General features: G+C 50.7%; 1 protein-coding gene across 1 annotated transcript in view; it reads right to left on the bottom strand.

Moving 5' to 3' along the window:
• Positions 1–1,090: 1,090 nt before the first annotated feature.
• The window catches only part of Hsdl1 (hydroxysteroid dehydrogenase like 1), a 16,905-nt gene continuing 204 nt past the window's right edge, over positions 1,091–17,791 (bottom strand). Inside the window, exons 2-5 of the mRNA XM_008827919.2 lie at positions 5,351–5,576; positions 3,412–3,857; positions 3,028–3,255; positions 1,091–1,189 (exon numbers count right to left, since the gene is read on the bottom strand). Of these exons, the coding sequence (XP_008826141.1) occupies positions 1,091–1,189; positions 3,028–3,255; positions 3,412–3,857; positions 5,351–5,570 (993 nt within the window). The 5' untranslated portion in view covers positions 5,571–5,576. The remainder of the gene's footprint in view (positions 1,190–3,027; positions 3,256–3,411; positions 3,858–5,350; positions 5,577–17,791) is intronic.

The following is a 17,791-nucleotide window of genomic DNA, read 5'->3' as shown; positions in this document are numbered from 1 at the left end:
GCTCACTCATATTGAGGAGATTTGTGTAAAATTACCTTTTTGCCAGTAAAAACATTTACCATAATGCACACATTCATTACAGACCAAATACGAGTTTCTAACATCATTTTCACAGGTACATTGCACCACACGTAGTGTGGCCACTTTTAACCACTATTCCATGAGCACTTAACGTTTACACTAGTGGTGCTACTAGGGTGGACTATTACACAGACAAGTGTATGAAAACCAGATCTAACAAGCTCTGAAGGGCAATTTCCCTTGTAAAATGGGTCACACTGAGAAATCGTTACTTAACCACAGTAATTAACTTAGAAATCAAAAGATGACCCAGGGCTACTCAATACATGTCCGAATCTAGGAATGAAACCACATCATAAGAGTTGGAAAAAACAAAACATCTCAGAGGAAGCCCACAGGGTAGGGCTGACCAGGTTTCCTCAGGGTGTAAAGAGGACTAAGTCAGACTTTTAACAGTGTAAGGCTCTAGGTTACATTGTCTTGACAAGTCGTCTCTCTTGAAGTCACATCCATGACGTTGTTCAGATACACACAGCATACAGCACACACAAGATTCTCGGGGCCCTTAGGGAAAGGTGACGTGGACAGATGCCCCCAAGTGCGACTATGTGGTATGTGAACACACATGTAGCATACCCTGGTGGTTGTGGAATAATACTTTCCTGTGGTCTTCCTGATGAGAAAACCAATACTATAGACACCGATAAAGGAGAACAGATTTCACTCAGGAAGAGACCAACGACCAACATGGGACATTCTAAGACCTGGTTGAGCTGTATTTTAGGTGTTGGGCTGCCATGGCCCCTGACAACATAGATCATGTAACTCTGACAGCTCAGGGGAAAAGCACTGGTGTGGGGCCTCGTCCGTCAGTTCTCAGGCTCGGTGGCTGTGTACTCAATGCCATCCCCAGAGGCTCCCGCACAACACGGAAGTCCACCTCCTGAAGGATGACCACAGTATGCCAGGTCATCAGTACAGGACAATACAGATAAATTACTCTCTTTCCAAATGTCGGAATACTGCAGGTTACCCTGAGCTGGCCCAGCTCTCCCCGAAGCTTCCAGATTCATGCCTGGCAGGACAAGGCCTCCTTCCGTAAAGAGCGGTTGAGAAGATTTGCTCCCCACACCCAGAGCCACTCAGGCATATACTGTGCGAAAAGAAACTAAAATGAGAAAGGAGATATAGTTAGAATCTCAACAATCAATGCTGGAGACATGGGCACACACAGCAGTGTGCGTCTAACCCCATAGACGACCACATCGCGCATCACAGAGGAGCCCCCAGGCCTTCCATACTGAGGTCTGCTTCTGCATAGGACAGTAGGCCAGACTCATTTGATGGAGGCGAACGGAAGCGTGATGCCCACTAGTAACACCCACTCCTCTCCACATGGTGAGATATGACTGTACCTTGAGCTACTGGGACACGAATGCCATGTTCACTGGTCAAGACTTACAAAGCCAGGCTGGGGATATGGCTGAGTTGGTGAAGTACCTAGCATTTCTGAAGCCCTGGGTTTGAGTTCTAGTACTGCATAAACTGAGCAGCATGTGGCAAATGCTTCTTATCCTCTTACTGGTAAGGTGCAGACAGGAGGATTACAAGTTCGAGGTTGTCCTCGGCTAGACTCAAATTCACAGAGATCCGCCTGCCTCTGCCTTTCAAGTGCTGGAATTAAGGTGTGCCCCACCACATCTGGACTTTTCTTTCTTTCAAAAAGGATTGATTTTATTTTTATTTTATGTGTATGAGTATTTGCCTGCATACATATATATATACATATACATATATATATATATGTATATGTATATTCACCAAGTACATGCAGTGCTTGTGGAGGCCAGAAGAGGGTGTTGGATCACATGAAACTGGAGATGATGGTGAATTGCCCTGTGGGTGCTGGGAACCAAACCTTGGTCCTCTGCAAGAACAGCAAGTGCTCTTGACCACTGAGCCATCTCTCCAGCCAAAAGGATCTGTATTTTTGTTCCCATTCATGACTACTGTCTGTCTTGGGACCACAGCATCAGGTATTTTCTGCCAGTTCCCTGGGGAGCTCAGTAGAGACAACCATCCAGCGTGCCAGTGAGTGGCTGGCTCCCTAGGCAGCAGGCCAGGGAAGCTGAAGGACAAGGAGGGATGGACTTTGTCCTCAGGGTGCAGATTTAGACATGGAGCTGAGCACGGAGCCTTCAGACTACAGCATGTTTAACCACGGCACCCTAGGGAGACTCTGGAGTCCATACACCTTCAAAACAACCTGTCTTCAACCTTCAGCTAAGCTCATGGCATGGTGCAAGCTCAGCATGCCCAGAGGCATCTCTTTCCATCACTTTAACCCATGTGAGGACGTACAGGCTCCCTGAATAAAGGCCCACACTTCCTGCTTCACGGGTCACAGCTGGCCCCACTCATCACTCGGTCAGACTCAGCAACTCGGGGAGGGAATGCACCTCTCTGTGCTGGGGTGGGGACAGTCCCCAAACTGAAGCAAGGCGGGAAACAGAGGTAAAGCCATCTCTCCAGTCCCACCTGACACTCTTACAAGATCCAAATGTTTGTCATATCTGATCAAAAACACTGATGGAAACCTGAGGCTTCCCACAACAAACAAGACCAGAGACATAGTGAGGCTCCTCTGACATGGGGGTGTATGACCACAAACCTGTCCCGAGGCCTGAGCTGCACACTCAGTGCCTCCATTTGAGCCTTACCAAGTCCTTGGCTTTGAAGTTCCCACCCACTGGAGCAGCGTATTTCATGTTTTAGTGTCACACTGACTGAAAGCCTGAAAATTCTAAGCTTAATCACCCACAGCACAACATACTTTGTCCGAATCATTGAGACGATAAGGTGGGAAAGTCTCCAGAGCTTGGCCTTCTGATCCAGCCATCCCCCCACCATCCAGGGCTTGGACTTCCAACCCAGGCTCCCCCAGCTTCTGAGTTCCAAAGTTTAGAAGCAGGCACCTGATCTGCAGCCCCAACTGTGCATGCGTACCTGAATAGTGTGGGACCAGTAGCCCGTGGTCCTCTTAGAGATACCCAGGGTAGAGACAGCGTGCTGCGCATACACTTTGGGCGAAGGTGCCAGCCACGGACATCTATGCAGAAAGCTACCAGTAGTGGTCACATCGGTAGTCACGTAGAAAGGGATCAGGCTCTGCACGAAGATTCCCTTGGAGGCATACTCGTACTGCAGGGCTCGGCTGAAGTGGTCCAGGTAGGCCTGGGGAGCACGGGGGGGGGGGGGGGCTTTTAGCCCAAGAGGAAAGACCTGCTGGTTCCCCGAAAAGCACCAGTGTAAACAAAAGGGAGCAGCGACAATGGTCAGCCAGGGGCACCTGCCAGGTGAATGTGCGTCCTGGAGGAAGCAGAGCCTAACCTTGGATGCAGAAAAGGCAGCAAGCTGGGGTGTGGGCTTGCAGCAAGAGCCGGAAGACACGGTGACGATGGCTCCCTTCTTCCGCTCCACCATTCCTGGCAGCACCATGTGGACCATCAGGCTGGCAGCTGCAATGTTGACGTTCACAATGTCCCACAGCGTGTCCTCAGGGACCTGGGTGAAATACTGGGGGTAGGGGTAAAAGACGCCCACATCATTCACCAGGATGCCGACCTCTCTGCCTCTCAGGGCTTCTCGAATGGGAGCATAGATCTCCCGGCCTCTGCTGAAGTCTGCCGCGATGATGTCGGTCTCCACCCTGTAGGTATCGGCTATGTCTTTAGCGACAGCCTGCAGCTTCTCTTCGTTCTGACTGATCAGGATGATGTTGAGACCATGGTTTGCCAACTCCTCGGCGTAGGCCTTCCCGATGCCGTCTGTGGCCCCTGAAACACAAGCCAGGAGGCACAAGTGAGTCGGAGGCACAAGTGAGTCAGAGTGTGGTGTTCCTGAAGGGAGCCTGAACCACCCTGCAGGTCCAACCACAGAAAGATGCACGCTGGAGATAAAGAGCACTGTGACATCTGTCAGTCACGGACACACTGGAGTGATGTGGCTTCCACCAAGCTCCCGGGTTCCACTCACACAAGTTCAGAATGAAGCGCCCTATCTGGAGCCCTGATTGCTCATGCATTCCTGAATAGCTTGGGACCAGTAGCCCGTGAGGTATGCTAGAAACTCCCAAACAGGGGCCAGAGAGATGGCTCAGTGGATAAAGGTGCTTGCTGCCAAGTCTGAGTACCTGAGTCCTTGGGACTGACATGGTGAAAGGCGAGAAAGGCAAGTCTCTGACCTCCACATGTGTGCAGTGACGTGTGTGCCTCGTGTGCACAGAAAATAAAAAATATTTTTAAAAAAAGTCTTTTAGCCAGGTGTGGTGATGCACACCTTTAATCCCAGCACTTGGGAAGCAGAGGCAGGTGGATCTCTGTGAGTTCCAGGTCAGCTGGGGCGACAGGGAGACCCTGTCTCAAAAAAGACCAAAATAGTAATAATAATAATAATAATAATAATAAAAAGAATAAATGAAAGGGCTAGATAATGGCTCACTGGTTAAGAGCACTGGCTGCTCTTGCAGAGGACCTGGATTCGAATCTCAATATCCACATGGTGGCTAACAGCTGTGTGTAACTCCAGTTCAAAGGGATCCAACGCCCTCTTCCATCCTCCACAGACACTGCACAACATGGGTGCACTTACATACACTCAGGCGTAACACCCATAACACATAAAATAAAAATAAATTAAAAAGTAAAACAATAAAATAAAATAATAAAAAATTTTAAAAAAAAGAATTCCAGCCAGGCATGGTGGCCCATACCTTTAATCCCAACACTTGGGAGGCAGAGGCAGGCGGATCTCTGTGAGTTCAAGGTCAGCCTGGTCTACATAGTGAGTTCAAGGACAGCTGGGGCTACAGGGAGACCCTGTCTCAAAAGGCCAGAAAGTCTATCTGACTTCTAAACAGACACTAGGTTCTGTTTCACACTCACCACCCGGCACAAGACGCAGTGGGAATCTGTTTCCAAATTTCCACCTGGCTTGTTCATGTGCCAAGATGGGGCCTTTCTGGGGCTATTCAGCAAATCAAATCAAAATGAAATTCAAAGTAGGCGAAGCATTTTTGCAAGCACTGGAGGTTTGAAAGGTAACTGCCCAGCAGAAAAGGGGACATTGATGGGCAGCAAGGAGGCGCTGGGAACCGAGCAACATCACCAGTCTGAGGCGAGGGCTCCCTGAAGGGAGGTAGGGGAGGCAGTGGACACAGCCCCAGCAGGAAGCAGAAGCCATCCTATTAGAGTCAATAACTCCTTCACCGAAGCACCCGACTCAAATACAACAAAAGCAGGAAAGACTGCTGGACTTGAAATCACGTTACCACTGACAACGGCCCATCTTCCATACTGCCTGATCAGGTCGGCCCTGCTCCCAAGGCGTGGGATGAAGTGCAGCCTGACCAGACTGTAGAAGTCACAGATGACGGTGATACTCTTTCTGGCTGTGTACCAGGCTCCCACCAAGGCCAGAGCCTCCATATAGCAATTGCAAGACCTGGCGATTTCCCTGTATAAGAGGTAGAAGCTGTCGACAGCAGCCATGGTAACCTGCGGGCAACAGGAAGAGAGAGAGAGTTGTTTGCTGAACGAGCAGATGAGGCAGGCATGAAGACCAACAGGGACCTCCAACCTTCAAAACTCTGCACTGGAATAACAGTAACTCCTGAGAGCACGCCATCTGGAGTCCCGGTCACTGTATGGCCTCGTTATTTAACTGCGGCATCTAAAGTTCTTGCCTTCCAAGGAGATTAGTCAATAGAGCTAACTGCTCAGTTGCCAAAGCCCTCCTAAAGTTCTGCCTAAAACACTGCTGATGGAGGAGTGAACGCGACTGCTACGTAGCCCCAAAATGTCCTAAGCTGTGTTTCAGGGGCAGAATGTCCACTGGTCGGCAGGATGGCAGTGGGCGTGGCGTTCGGCTACCAGCTGTACTTACAGTCAGCACATGCAGGAGAACCAGCACCCACACAGACCACAGAATCATACGGGCAGTGCACACACGGCCTCGGCCTGAGGGGTCCCACAGATTTAAACAGAAGGGGCGCCCTACACGTGAAGAGATGGTGCTCTGAGGAGACAGCACGGGGGCGGGGGCACCCTCCCTACTGACCTCATTTGTTCAGTGTTCCCTCTGCCTGGCCTCTGGGTCTGAGGAGCTCACACACACACCTCTTCTGAGTGTGCACGCAGAAAAGCATGAACGTGTCCCATGCACCTGACAGGTGTTACCGTGAGGGTGCTAGCCCCAAGACAGAGGCATGCATTTAACAAGACAACTAAACTGCCACCTCATCTGGGTACCTGTGCCTGCGAGCAGCGGGGACCCTGAGGAGGTGGACAGAGGCCAGCACAGGGCCTGACAGCATGACCAAGGGCTGAGCACATCCTGGGCTCCAGCAGGAGAGCCGCTGAGGCAGATCCACGGTGTGTCCAACATGAGGGACGAGGGGCCAAATGGCCAGATGGGCCTGGAGGCTCACACGTACACACAAGACAGCAGAGATTACACATAAGAATGGATTTTAAGTACTGCTTCCCCCCGCCGCTAAAAAAAAAGAAAATAAGAAACTTGTGCAAATGACTTCTTGAAAGGAATCCCATTAAATGTGTGTGTAGGGACAGAATCCTGAAATAACAGCAAAAACTGGCAAACGCTTGAGGAAGAACAAGTGGGCGACTGGGCATCCCTCCCTGTCTGCACAGATGTCATTTAAGGTCCATCGAACTTTGCAGAGGGAAATATGAATCAAACCACTGAACTGGAACCCATCCATGTGGGATACCACACTGTGATATGAAGCCCATCCATGCGGGATACCACACTGTGATATGAAGCCCATCCATGTGAGCTACCACACTGTGATATGAAGCCCATCCATGTGAGCTACCACACTGTGATATGAAGCCCATCCATGTGAGCTACCATGTTGTGAAGTAGCCCAAGAAAGTATAAAAAAGGGTCGAGTAATGAATATCGTGCAGTTCAAATTAAACACTGACAAAACAGAAATGTAACAGCAAGCTGAGGGACAGGTTGGCAGGGCTGAACGCAGGAGGGCAAACCTCCTAGCGTCAAGTTTCACATTTCTCCCGATTAAGCTGAAGTGATAGTAAGCTAAAAAAAAAAAAAAAGGTTTTCTCAACCTAGAATAGTGATGTGCACATATAATTCCAGCATTTGGAAGGCTGAGGCAGGAGGATTCCAAGTTTGAGGCAAAAAAAAAACCATGGACCATAAACATAGCAAGATCCTGTCTCAAAAAAAAAAAAAAAAAAAAAAAAAAGCTGGGCATGGTGGTGCACGCCTTTTATCCCAGCATTGGGAGGCAGAGGCAGGCGGACCTCTGTGAGTTCGAGGCCAGCCTGGTCTACACAGCGAGTTCCAGGTCAGCTGGGCCTACAGGGAGACCCTGTCTCAAAAAGACCAAAAAAAAAAAAAAAAATTCAGGCCCTCTGGCACAGCTACTCGAGAAACTGAGTGGAGGGAGGATGGAAAGTTCAAGGCCTGCCTAGAATTCAGTGAATCATCATCTCAAAAACAGGGTGTGCTCAAATGTAGCTCAGTCAGGTTGACAGGGCCACTGGGTGGAGATGCCAATGGCCAGGTGTGGCGTCAGAACAGCCACTGCTCTCGGTGGCTGAATGGTCACCATCCTGGGATCTGCCCCAGGTAGCCAATATGTCATGAGACAGAGCATGGAAAACTGAGATTTAAGCCACCCTCGATTGGGAGTTCCTGAAATAACTTTTTAAGGTGCACGTACACTTTGGCTACATGCTGAACCCCAGGCCATGAGAAAGTGAAGAAAAAAAAGAAAAGGAATCGGTGGTTTGTGCAAGAACTTCTTATGCAAAATGTGATCAAATTAGAAACAAGCCATGGGGGCTGGAGATGAGGCTGGAGCTGGGTACTTGCCTAGCACATGCTAGGCCTGGGTTCTGCCCCCAGCACTGAAGGGAAGGGGGGGGGCAGATATACATACCGGGACTGCAGTCAGACACACGGTAGAAAGTACCCACACCCAGCATGTGTTAAGAAGCTCCAGGGAAGGGTCAGCTCACATCTGGAGCCTCGTGCTGAGCTGGGTAAAGGGACCTCCTGGGCCACTACACCCACTTTTCTGAGATGTGAACATCTGTGGAGTAGACCCAGCGGAAGGTGCCTGGCCTCGGGGTCCTGCTCCATGTGTCTCCTCTTACCTTCCCTCCACCAGCTCTGGGCCTGCGGCACCACACAGCTCTGTCTTCACAATGTTAAGCTGTGAACAAAAGCCAACCACAAATTCTTCTTTTCCTAGCACAGCTGGGAATACTTAAATAACCAAGATCAAAGTTTTCAAAACAAAACTTTTCATGCATGAATGGGCAGCAAAGCGCAGAGAGCTCCTCTCGGAACGAGGCACAGCAGACACCTGGCGACCGTACACTGGCCTTTGAGGTTCAGCACAGGTGCTCTCCTTGTCCTGCATCTTTCTTGTTAAGGACACATCATAAAATGGGACAAACCCCATCCAAGTGAACTTGGGGAAAGACGGCAATCTACAATGACCCCAGGAGTGAAAGCCCCAAGAGAGACCCAGGAGAAGCAGAGCCTGGGCCGCCAGCTGGTGTCCTAGAAAGGGGATGCAGAGATGCCCATGTCACCTGTCTCTCATCTTTCTGGCATCTGAGTTTTCCCCAGGCCACCCTCTCGCCGCACACCACCTTCCTCAGTTTCCCCCAGTGTCCACTTGAACTTGCACACCACCACAGCCAGCCCAGGCACCACAACTCAGGTCCTAAAATTTTCGAAGCCCCTGGCTGGAAAGAGAAGGGCTTAGAGGAGGAGGAGGTAAACAGCACCACGCACAGTGGCCCTGACCTTCCCCACACAGACCACCCTGGGACTGCATGCCTTGGGGGCTGTATTCCTCCAGATGGAGGCCCAGTCTTCTTCCTCTCTGGCCCTCCAGCCCTTCCATACCCCTGACATGGAGAAGATGTTCAGTAGACATTTCCTAAACTGAAGGCATTAATGGGTCTCAGGCTGTCTTTTCCTGCCCAGTCTGCACCTGGCAGGAGCCATCTTGAAACCCAGCATTAGGACCAGGCCACCCTTAAAGAAATACTGTGTGTAAAAGCCACCAGGGACCCCTTGCTTCAGGGTCCCAAGGCAGGTACACTGACTCAAGGGAGGCTCCAGAGCCTTGGCCAACTTCTCCACTCTCCCCTGGAGACCCTCCCCGCTGATGTCCTGCTTAGGGTGCTGGAGGAACTGGAGGTGTGGAGCCTTGGCATACAGAAAATCCACTGTCATCCTCCTGGACCAAGATGGGGCGACCTGACTTACCCACCAAACCCACAGAAGCCTGATCTAGTCAAATTGTTTCCCAAAAAAGCACAATGTCGCCAAAAGGCCTAAACATGGGTGGTCGCTGGTCAACCTCACAGAGCACAGTCTGCATGGAAAACCAAACAACCTGAACAGGGAAGGCAAGAACTAAGGGTCCCAGACTAAAGACACCGAGAGGAAATAAACGAGGCTCTGCCTTGACTTGTGCGCCTCGGACCCACAGAAAGGTAACTGGGCATCCACAAGGCCAGGTGTTGGCGGGTTGTTGGACTGGAGGGTGGAGGCATCCCAAGGGATGATTAAGACCCCCAGGATGAAGAGGGAAGGGCTGTTGTGCCAACCCACCCCCAGGCACAGTCTTGGGGCAGGTCTGTCCACTGGCACTTGAGGTTTGCACAGCAGGTGGGAGGGGCTGGGTCTCAAACCGCCTTTAAGACAAAGGGCAGTGTCTGGGAGCTGGTTGGGGAGTCCTGAATCCTGGAGCCCCTGGCTGAAGGCCGTAAGCGGGGTTCAGCTCCCCACACATCTCTTAAATCTGCTCAGACCATGATGGACCATAAAAATGAAACAAAGGAAGCCAGGCGTGGTAGTACACGCCTTTAATCCCAGCACTCGGGAGGCAGAGGCAGGCAAATTTCTGTGAGTTCAAGGCCAGCCTGGTCTACATAGTGAGTTCCAGGACAGCTGGAGCTACGGGGGGCCATGTCTCAAAAAGACCAAAAATGTATATATATATTTTTTTTTCTTTTATGTATATGAGTATATTGCCTGCATGTATGTAAGTGCACTCATGTCATGCTGTCTCAAAAAGACCAAAAACAAAAACAAAAACAAAAACTCACTCCATTCTCCCAGTCCCCTCCCTGTTTACAAGAATGAAAGAAGAAATTAGCACTTTCCACAAAACCGTTATGTTTCAAGCCTTGCACTGAACACCAACAGGCTGACCACAGTCAGGTTGGGAGCCTACCAAGGAATGCGGGTGCCAGGCTGCATGGGCAGCTCATTCTACAGACTGGTTAAAGGAACTAGTCTGAACTTGCTAATATGGTACTAGGGACTTGAAATGTGGCAGGAGAGCAGATCTTCAGTCTTAGCACACACAGACAAACACAACTCTTAAGTTGACAGGCATGCTAACACACTTAAGGCTGGTGATCATTCAATGTTGTATACATATATATTCAAATTTTGTAATACCTTAAATATATGTACTTTTTTTTTGATCTTTTTAGAGACAGGGTCTCCCTGTAGCCCCAGCTGTCCTGGAACTCACTACGTAGACCAGGCTGGCCTGGAACTCACAGAGATCCTCCTGCCTCTGCCTCCCAAGTTCTGGGATTAAAGGCGTGCGCCACCACGCCCAGCTAAATATATGTACTTTTAAAAAAAATTTTATGTGTATGAGTGTATTGCCTGCATGTATGTGAGTGCACCCGTGTCGTGCAATGCCATGGAGATCAGAAGAGGGCTTCGGATTCCCCTGGAACTGGAGTTAAGGGCGGTTAGTAGCTGTCATGTGGGTGCTGGGAATCAAACCCGGGTCTTCTGCAAGAGCAGTCAGTGCTCTTAACCTCTGAGCCATCTCTCCAGCCCCAAATATATGTACTTTTATTTGTTAGTGAAACCACAGTAAAATTGGGAAAATATAAAAAGCTGTAGAAGTTTTTTTAGCAGAGCATGGTGGCAGGTGCTTGACAAGCTGAATCCTCCAGGAGGACTGAGAGAGTGACCTTAGCCTGTGCAACATGAGTTCAAGGCCAACCAGGGCTGTAAGCAAGATTCTGTTTCAAAACATTTCTCTTTTTTTTCAATGGTCTTTTTGACAACAAACTCGCTATATAGATCAGGCTGGCCTTGAACTCACAGAGATCCACCTGCCTCTGCTTCCTGAGCGCTGGGATTAAAGGTGTGCGCTACCATGCTCAAACATTTTTTAAAGCTTTACTTTCTTGTCTCTATTGAAAACTAACAAAATCAGAAGTGTCCCCAGAGCAGAGAAAGAGCAACATCTACCTCTAGGTGTTCTGGGTCACAGGACATAACAGGACTGGGTTCACCAACCACCAGAAGGACGCTGTCCAAGTATGAAAGCATCATGAGTTCCAGGAGCCAAGTCCCCACCTCTTCCCAGCCCTGCTGTGGCCTGTAACTCTACCTGGACCCATGTTTTGCTGCCTCCATGTGGCAGCATAAAATCCAACCATGGAGAAAACTCTCTTGGAATCAAGAGTTCTGGGATAGGTGCCCTGGCTAGAACACATACATCACCTGGCTGGTCAAGTGAATACGACCTGTTCTCCTTTGGGAAGAACACAAAACAAGTTGGCTAAGGTGCTTAAAAGAACAGAAAGCAAGGGTGGAGGAGAAAGCCCATGAGTGTGTTGGCAATGACAGCAGTCAGCTAAACAGCAGCCTCTGCAGCATGCCCAGTGCCCACATCCCGCACACCTCTACAACATGTCCAGTACCCACACCCCGCACACCTCTACAGCATGTCCGGTACCCACAGCCCGCACACCTCTACAACATGTCCGGGTGCAATACCCCAAACCCGGGTCTTCTATGTCCGGTGTCCACACCCCGCACACCTCTACAGCATGTCCGGTACCCACAGCCCGCACACCTCTACAACATGTCCGGTGCCCACACCCCGCACACCTCTACAGTATGTCCGGTGTCCACACCCCGCACACCTCTACAGCATGTCCGGTGCCCACACACACCTCTACAACATGTCCAGTACCCACACCCCGCACACCTCTACAACATGTCCAGTGCCCACACCCCGCACACCTCTACAACATGTCCAGTACCCACATCCCGCACACCTCTACAACATGTCCGGTACCCACACCCCGCACACCTCTACAGCATGTCCGGTACCCACACCCCGCACACCTCTACAACATGTCCGGTGCCCACACCCCCGCACACCTCTACAACATGTCCGGTACCTACACCCCGCACACCTCTACAACATGTCCGGTGCCCACACCCTGCACACCTCTACAGTATGTCCGGTGTCCACACCCCACACACCTCTACAGCATGTCCGGTGCCCACACACACCTCTACAACATGTCCAGTACCCACACCCCGCACACCTCTACAACATGTCCGGTGCCCACACCCCGCACACCTCTACAACATGTCCGATACCCACACCCCGCACACCTCTACAACATGTCCGGTACCCACACCCCGCATACCTCTACAGCATGTCCGGTGCCCACACCCCGCACACCTCTACAGCATGTCCGGTGCCCACACCCCGCACACCTCTACGACATGCCTGGTGCCCACACCCTGCACACCTCTACGACATACCCAATGCCCACACCCTGCACCCCCCCCACAGCATGCCTGGTGCCCACAGCCTGCACACATACACTTGAGTGGAGAAGGGAACTCTCCAGATGCAATGGGGGCATGAGACTAGATACCCCAGGTTTTCTGGGAAGGATAGATGTGATCACGTGTCCTAGTGCAAGGGGACAGGGAGGACAGCAACGAGGATGATGGGACCTCAGGAGCAGAAATTCAGGAAGTGTCATCCCCACAGGGTCTAAAGACAGAGACGGCCATCACTGGGTGATGTGAGTGGCTCTAGGAGTCAGCAAAGATAGGGACAGCTGTCCCTGTGGCCTCAAGAACCCTGCTCTGATGGGGACTTTGACTTCAGCACAATGAGTTGGATTTTTATCTCTGCTCTGAAGAACGAAAAGTTAACAATTATGTGTCAAGTCACTGCTATAGTCGTGACTATAACAAAGAACAGGTGGACAGAGGGATGGATATGGGGTAGGGGAGCGATGGACAGGTGGACAGAGGGATGGATATGGGGTAGGGGAGCGATGGACAGGTGGACAGAGGGATGGATATGGGGTAGGGGAGCGATGGACAGGTGGACAGAGGGATGGATATGGGGTAGGGGAGCGATGGACAGGTGGACAGAGGGACAGGTGCTGGGAAGAAGGGATGGAGAAGTGGAAGGAGACAGATGTCAGGAAAAGGGGATGGATAGGTAGATGAGGGAATACCAGGAAGAAGGGACAGACAGGTGGTCAGATGTTGGAAAGGAACAGACAGGTGGACAGAGGGATGGATGCTGGGAAGAAGGGATGGAAGATGACTAACCTGTTGGTCTGGCTTTACCAGGACAAGCTGAAGATTCTGCACCATGCCCTCAACCACAACCACATTTCAGGAAGCAGGTAGTCCCTCCCAGGCTCCTCTGCTCCTGGACTAAGGGTGGTTCCACAGGCCTTTGCCACCCCGGTCACAGGGTGCACCCCTTTACTAGGGCTCCGGCGTCTTCACTGAGTCTGCCTTGCACACAGTACCCCAAATCCCATCTGACCTTCTGAGGCCAGCTCCCATCCACTCCCTCTCCTCGGTTCAAAGATCAGCATTTACCAACAACCCCAGGCACTGCTGGCCTTTGGGGCAAACCTTACCCAGCCAGACCTGCCTTGCCCCTCCTACCCATGTGGCCCTTTCTAGATACTGCTCCACCTCGAATTTAACGTTTCACTTGTCTCTTCTGGAGGTAGGCCTGCGGAGAGTATGAACTATCTAAAACCAGTTTTTCCAAAATAGAAAAAAAACTGGAAAATTAAACGCCCACTTGGCCACCAGCGCAAGCAACAGAAGCAGCATCCTGCACACTCAGGGCCTCCTGCGCCCTGCTCCGCACTGGAGGACCTGCCCTCCCCAAACTGGCCTTGAGCCTGTGGTCTTGCCTCAGCTTCCCCAGGGCTGGCAGCACAGTGCCCGTCCCCACACCGGCAAGTTATTGCCCCAATCTCTATTCTGAAACACTAGCAATGCTGCTTAGTATTGCCTGTGTGCACAAGAGCTCCCCAGTGTTCTGTGTTGACCTGCTTTGCCCTGTTCTGGAGACCCCCTCCACCTGCTGGTCACAGCTTCAGTGTGTGACACCCCCATACACCAGTCCCAAGCTGTTCTACACACGTGTGGACAAGTCTGTCACACATTCATGGACACCGGTGGATGTTCTCGAAAGGATACAACCAGTGGTAGAATCACTGGACCACAAAGCACTCAAGTGCTCCGTTCCGCTTTGCCCACGCCTTTTCCAGTGACAGACCGGTACACAGAAAGCACTCACACTGTCTCCCAGATGCCACCTGCCAGGAAGTCCAAAACTCCACAGCCAAGGGGGCCACTAGATGTCTTTTCCGATTTCTCTGATTATTGAGGCTCTTTTGACCAGTATGTGTTGCTGTTTTGAATCTGTGAAAACACCTCTTCCCACCCTTCTATCTTTTCCTATTGGACTGTTTTCTCTCTGAACTAGAATTCTTGACAGATTCCAGACAGGAGTGCTGTTTCGTGTCTTTCTAAGGCTACCGATTAACTGGGTGTCTCTGATTTCCACGTGTCAGCTGTCTCAAGCTCTCCTTTACAGAGTAGGGCTCTTAACTTGTATCTCATGTTCTGCCTTCGCCCCAAGTCATGAAATTTTCTCTTGGTATTCTCTAGAATTTTTTCTGACTTAGGTCTAATCCTCCTGGCCTTTTTGACAGTGGCCAACAGGACCTGTGCATCTTTAATATCACCCCACAGCACCAGCACACTGCTGTGTATACAATATTTACTTAATAAATAGAATCAAATACTGCTTTGTGTTTGTTCAAAGCTCAAGTTTCACTCTTCAAGAGAAAGAGCACTGCAACTTTATATCAGCACTCCTCAAGGACTTTGCTTACCAATACTTTGTGGAATCTCTTTACCTTTAGCTGCCAATTCTGATTTTTGATTAAACAGCAGTGAGGGGAAGGAAAAGAACAATGGAGAACTGGAAGCTGGGATTCCAAGACCTCTGAGATCTGTGTCTCCACTTAGGCAGCAGCAATCAGGGTACCAGCAGCCTGCTCCTAGGCACACACCCAGAAGACCTGAAAATGCCTGTTTGCATCACAACTCTGCAACGTGTGCTCCTATTGGCCCTATTCCCATCAGCCAAAGGGTAAGACAGCCAAATCAAGAGATGTGCAAACAAAAGGGGCCTGCCCATCATACAATGGGATACTATTCAGCTCTAAAAAGAAAACACTTTGGGGGGGGCATGTGTCACAGCATGAAAACATGATACTGACAGGCACAGGCCAAACACAAAAGAACATATGGCATATGATCAATTTGTGGGAAATGTCTGCAACAGGCAAATCCAGAGACAGAAAACGGACAGAATTGGGGGGGCCCACAAGCTACTGGGGGTAGAGTTTCTCTGGGAGTTAATGGAAATAATCTGGAATCAGTAGTGATGGTTGCACAGCATTTCAGATAGGAAGTGCTAAGTTTACTTCAAAATGGCTAAAATGATACATTTTGTTATGGACTTTTATCTCAATAAAAACAATATAGGAACAAAAAAAAATCCACACACTTTAGTGCTGGAAGATGGCTCAGTGGTTAAAAGCAATGGTTGCTCTTCCAGAGGATCTGGGTTCAGTTCTCAGCACTCGCAAGGTGGCTCACAATCGTCTGTAACTCCAGTCTTCTGTCTTCCACAGGCCTCAGGCACACACATGGTACACTTACATATATGCAGGGAAAACATTTACACACATAAATTTCTTTTAAATCCACTTGGGGGGGCTGGAGTGATGGCTCAGTAGTTAACAGCACTGGCTACTCTTGCAGAGGACCAGGGTTCAGTTCCCAGCACCTACATGGTGGCTCACAATCAGTTATAACTTCAGTTCCAGGGGATCTGAACCCCTCTTCTGACTTCTACAGGCACTGCATGACGTGAGTGCACTTACATGCAGACAAAACACTCATACACATAAAAATAGGTAAAACTTAAAATACTTTAGACTCAGAAGATGACATAGCTAGTTAAGCACTTGCTATGCCCACATAGAACTGAGTTCAGATCCCCAGCACCCATGTAGAAGCCAGGCACTGTAGCAAGTGTCTATAACCCCTGCACTTGGGGGGTGGAGGAGGGACATGGGCAGGAGGATCCTGGTGGCCAGCCTGTCCAGGCTAAAGAGCTGCAGGTTCAGTGGGAGATCCTTTCTAAAAAGAGGTGGAAGCCAGATGTGGTGGCACCTGCCCTTAGTCCCAGCACTTAGAAGACAAGAGATGGAGGCCAGCCTGGTCTACATATCAAGTTCAGGCTATCTAGGGCTACAGGGAGACCCTGTCTCAGAAAGATCAGATGATGATGACGATAAGGTGGACAGCGGACAGCAATAGAGGAAGACACTTGGCTGTGACCTTTGGCCTCCACACTTACACAGAGGTGACCAAACCTATGCATATCACACGCACACGCGCGCGCACGCGCACACACACACACACACACACACACACACACACACTCTTAAAAACAAAGCACCAGAAGGCTGGAGAGATGGCTCAGGGGTTAAGCGCATATACTGCTCATCCAGAGGACCCAAGTGGTTACCAGCACCCACATCAGGCAACTCACACCTCCAGTTTCAGGGGGATCAAGCTGTCCTCCACAGACACTTGGTCTTACTTGCATACCCCCACACAAACACACAAAATCAAAAATTATAAAAATAAAATATCGCATTGAACTCTGTGCTCCTGGCCTATTCCCACAGTGAGCAAGACCACACTAACTACTGCGTAGGTTGGAATCCAGCACCCCACTTGGGAGTGGCGCGTCTTGGGTAAAGTTACATCACTCTGCCCTTTCCCTACCACCTGTAAAAGGGACTAACAGTTCCAGACTACAAAGAATCAGATGAAGTGATAACATAAAAAGCACTCAGAACAGCGTTTTCACAACTGCTCATTACACCTTAGCCACCAGCCAGGATTATTATCCCAGGTCTGGGGTCAGCTACCGCTATTTGTACTGAGCTGACGTTCCGGAAAAGCTGAGTGCTTTGTTCCTACGGCCTCGCTTTACTTCAATCTTAGGAGGCAGAACTAGGGTGAGCTGTAGTTTATACATGGGGAAACTGAGGCAAAGTAAGGTTTCCCCACAGCTAGGAACTGAGACTGAGGTCTAGCACCGCCCAGAGCCCTGGCTGAGGGTCCACTGTGACCCGCGGACCAGCAGCACGCCCTGCCCAGAGTGAGGCTGAGTCCCGGCGGCTCGTCCACGGAGCCCGGACACGCCCCGCTGTCTGCCCATCCTGACCCTGCATCACCTGGCCCGGCCCTGCAAGGCCGGAAGAGCCACCCGGCTCAGCCCTTCCTCCTGCAGCCTTGCCATCCCGAATCCGCCCTGAGCCCCAGAACCCGCTGGGAAAAGAATAAAAGAGGCACGGACAAAGAGGGCGGCCCCGCGGCATGCGGGGTGTGCAGGCCGCGGGGCGAGGCCGCGGGGGCCAAGGGCCGTGGAGACGCGCGCGGCGGGGACAGGGGCGCGGGCTGCAGGGGGGGTCGCAGGGAGCGCGGAACCAAGAGTCCGCGGCTC

Source organism: Nannospalax galili, unplaced genomic scaffold, assembly GCF_000622305.1.
Source record: "Nannospalax galili isolate Female #2095 unplaced genomic scaffold, S.galili_v1.0 scaffold933, whole genome shotgun sequence".
Taxonomy (NCBI): Eukaryota; Metazoa; Chordata; class Mammalia; order Rodentia; family Spalacidae; genus Nannospalax; species Nannospalax galili.
The sequence above is the reverse complement of the archived record's forward strand: the minus strand, read 5'-3'. Positions and strand labels throughout refer to the sequence as shown.